The following is a 4022-nucleotide window of genomic DNA, read 5'->3' as shown; positions in this document are numbered from 1 at the left end:
GGTGTGCGTGCACACGAAAGCATATATCCAGAGTTGAACTTTTGTTAAAGGTGCCACGGGGAAAAAAATAGAGGATTTGGTTTGAATGGTCAAGACAACAGTACGCTAACTAAGTATGTGGGCTTTCTGGTTATACTGAACTCCTTCAGGTGGAAAGTGGTGGAAGAGTGTTGGGTGTTACAAGTTAAAAACACTTCAGTATTTTCAGGGTTAATGATGTTTGTTAAGTCACGTGTTTGTTTGTAACCAATCTGTTTAGACAATAGGATGCCCGGGAACTTTGGAGCTAGTTTGCTACTCTGATTGGAAACCAAGGTGTCAAGTATTAGCACTTTATGGCTTCTCTTCCCGTTCTTTGTTCTGACTAGAGAAGGAGACGCCATTCCGGCTCTTTAGATGTAAGGATGTAGGCGTATAAGCTCTTTGTTGTTTTATATCCAGTGTACCCTTTTCCCATGTTAGGTTTATAGTAAACTTTTATATTTTAAATACACACCATGGACTCAGTCTCTTAATACTCTGCTGATTTACTCAAAAAGGAATCCCATCAAAGAGTTCAGTGTGCCTCGTGTCTTTAGGGGGCAGGGGCGTAGTAACGGAGTTGTGTCATTTGCAGGGTGCAGCGCTCAAAAGATAAGTTAAAACGCGCCCTATTAACTCTGCAAAGCGTTAAGGAGGTGTCATCTTCATCAAGCTGGAAACAGGACAGATCTCTTCTGCCTTTTTGCAGCTCTCTCCAGCTAATCAATTGAGTACTTGAACCAGAAATTCCCCCAGCTCAAATTTGTCTGAAGCAACTCCCAGAGCAGCCTGTCTACACAAGGCAAGGACGCAAACACGGTGTGAGCCTCAAATGGAGGCATATTTGGAGGGTCCCTGACTGTGTGCGTGTGTGTAGTGCGGGTGGGTGGGGGTAAAGTGGTTAGAGTGGTAAAGTGGATCTGGCAGTCCGGAGTTCGAATCCCCACTCCTGCCATGGAAGCTTGCTGGGTGGAGGTAGTATTTACAAGATATAGCAGTGGCCACCTTGTCGCTAATCTCTTAGCGGATACTGGTCCAAATGGGACGTTGGCAGTGGCAAAGTTTTTACCTGTAACCCTGGGTGGTATTGAATGAATTGACTCTTTTAGGCAGTTAATATATATTTGGTAACCAAATTGCTTAATTTTGTGAAATTGTATCTGTAATTGTAATGTCCTGTATGTATATATATCCTATTTGCTTATGACTTATGGGTCTATGAGCAATAAAGATGGATGGATAGATATAGCCGTGACCTTGGGCCGGTCACGCGCTCTCAGCCTGACCTCCCTCGCAGGGCTGTAGTGAGGGTCCAACAGATCTACAATTCTTTGGGTCTCCGCCACAAAGAAAAGCGGGGTGTAAATGAATCGGGGAGGGGGAGGGGTGCGTGACGAGGGTAAGAGCCCCCTGGGCCGGGCTTCTCCCCTTCCCCCCCAGCTTATATTCTCTTCTTCTGTCTTTGACTGTCCGAGGTTTAGTGAGTTCAATCAGCCGCGTGCTCCGCATCAAGTTCGGGAAGAAGGAGGAGGAGGAGGACTGCGAGAAGAAAGAGGAGGACGGCGAGAAGAAGGCCAAGCACAGCATCGACGGCATCCTGGGTGACAAAGGTAGAGGCGGAGCCGGCCTTCCCCACCCCCCTCCCAAACGTGGAGCGCCTCTCCTAAACAGATTTATTATGCCCCTCCCAACCCGAGGGCTTCGGGGTGATGCTCCCTCTACGCTGTGGAGTCCTGTGAGCAAAAATTCTACTCTGTGAGCTCCTGCTGCATAAATCAGTTTTCTCTGGAGCCATCACTTCCTGAGCTAAGACAAAAAGTGTGTGAGCCGGAGGCTAGAAAACGGTGAGCTGTCTCACACCGACTCAGCTTAGAGGGAACACTGCCCACGGCTCGGCCCGGTCAGTCAACTTGGCCTCCCGGTGGCAGGCCCGGCTGCCTTTCCAAGGGGCGGGCTGTGTTTGTTGTGTTGTGTTTGTGGGGGGGGGGATCTACTCAGAGAAGTTCCAAGAACCAGTGCTCCCTCTAAGCTTGTGAGTCTTGTGAGCAAAAATTCCACTTTGTGAGCTCCTGGCATCAAAGTTGTGAGCGAGCAATTTGGCTGCGGCATAAACTAGTTTGCTCTGAAGCCCTCCTTCCTGGGCTGAGACAAAAATCTGTGAGGTGGAGGCTAAAAAACTGTGAGCCGGCTCACACCCACTCATCTTAGAGGGAACACTGCTTCAGGGGTGTCCCTCTGCTTGGAGGGGCTCGGAGGGTTTCCTCCTGCGGCCTGTTGGCGACTTTCCTCTTTTCTTTGGTTTATCCACAAAATCATTCTCCGACGGGTGCCATTAAACCGAGAACAGGCCCCGGCCCCAGCAGAAGCCCACCCCGGTTTGCGGAGACACTAGCAGAGGAAACAGTGCTGCGTCTGAACGGAAAGACGGGATAGCTTGGATTTTTATTTTTATTTAAAAAAAGAAGAATCTTACAAAGTAAATGAGGAAGAAGAAGGAGATGTCCGAGGGAGAGCACATCGTATTCGTATTTTAGATTCCTTAAAGAGGAAGTTTCTCACACTCTGGGGGGGTGCCCTGCGAATATGGAGAGGTGTGTGGATTACAGGCTAAATCGATCAAGGCAGGGCCTGTTCCACGTTCGGCAAACGGTATAAATTAAGAAAATTTGCTTCCTCATCCTTTACACAATTTATTCCGGTTTTGCGTAAAGCCGACAGAGGAGGACGCCGAAGTCCTGGCTGTTTGGCTCAGCCATCTCCAGCTTCTAAGATTTTAAAAGAGGCATTGCTTTTTTAAAAAAGTATATCTTTGCAGTCAGAAGAGCTAGGGTTTCTCTGTAAAAGACCCCCCACACCCGCATCCTGTGCTTTCCCCCCGTTCTTAAGAAAGAGCAGCTCTCTCCTCCAGCCCATTCGATGCAGGCTTTTCAGACAACACCACAGCCTGGCCACTGGGGTCTGCAGCCGCACCGGTGGCATCTCAAAGACTGCGAGTGAGGAAGGACATTTTAAGCGAAGAGTTCAGAGCAGCGTGTGCGTTAAAGCGCCCCCGGTCCCCGTTTTACATTTGTCAGCTGCTCCATCTGGAGCAGTGTTCCCTCTAAGCTGAGTTAGTGTGAGCTAGCTCACAGTTTTTTAACCTCCGGCTCACACATTTTTGTCTTAGCTCAGGAAGGATCACTCCAGAGCAAACTAAGTTATTCAGTAGCCAATTCACCTGCTCACAACTTTAATGCCGGTAGCTCACAAAGTCGAATTTTTGCTCACAGGACTCCACAGCTTAGAGGGAACATTGATCTGGGGCACTCGTTTTGACTTCCAAACACAGAGCCTCGCTTTGTTTGTTTGTTCAAAATCGGGACTGATGTCCGAAGCGCATGAAGCGAGGTTCGCGGTTGCACAGAGCGCTGTTGCGGTTGCCGGGGGGCGGGGGGGGGGAGAGGAAGCAAACAAACTCTGCCCCGATGCGGCGAGAAGGCGGCCGAGAGAGAGAGAGAGAGACCCGCGCGCCTCTTCCTCCACCCCCCTCCCCGGCTGTAAATCGTGGCAGTAATTTTTAATCTGGTCGGCCCCTTTGGGTTTTTCTCGAGCAAATTTCAAAATGAATAGGGAATCAAACAGAAGTGCTCTTTAAATCAAGTGTATCCCTGTTTAGCCACGAGCAATGTCAATTTTTCACTGTCTGAAATAACATTGTGTGCGTGAAGTTCCCCATTCAGATATGACGCGCCGCCCTGTCAGATACTGCCTCTCTCTCGCTAGCCGGGCGACTTCTTCGATATGTTTTGCTATCTGAAATAATATCGTCGGGAATCTCTGGATATCTAAAGAAATGTGATTTAAAGGATTTTTGTTTTTTTTTTTAAAGTGCCGCTTAAGTGAGAGGGGGGGCGCTGAGGGCCGAGAGGGACACGGCTCTCCCCTTTCATTTCTCAACACCCCCCCCAGTATTAAAAAGAAAATTGCAGGAGACACAAATTGTCCCCCAGAGGGGTGTCTCT

General features: G+C 48.9%; 1 protein-coding gene across 1 annotated transcript in view; it reads left to right on the top strand.

Moving 5' to 3' along the window:
• Positions 1–4022, top strand: part of PAX7 (paired box 7) — a 161489-nt gene that overhangs the window by 7096 nt on the left and 150371 nt on the right. Inside the window, exon 4 of the mRNA XM_015412561.1 lies at positions 1497–1631. Coding sequence (XP_015268047.1) covers positions 1497–1631 — 135 coding nt within the window. The remainder of the gene's footprint in view (positions 1–1496; positions 1632–4022) is intronic.

This window comes from Gekko japonicus, unplaced genomic scaffold (assembly GCF_001447785.1).
Source record: "Gekko japonicus isolate JY-2015 unplaced genomic scaffold, Gekko_japonicus_V1.1 scaffold131, whole genome shotgun sequence".
NCBI lineage: Eukaryota > Metazoa > Chordata > Lepidosauria > Squamata > Gekkonidae > Gekko > Gekko japonicus.
This window is presented reverse-complemented; position numbering and strand designations above follow the sequence as displayed.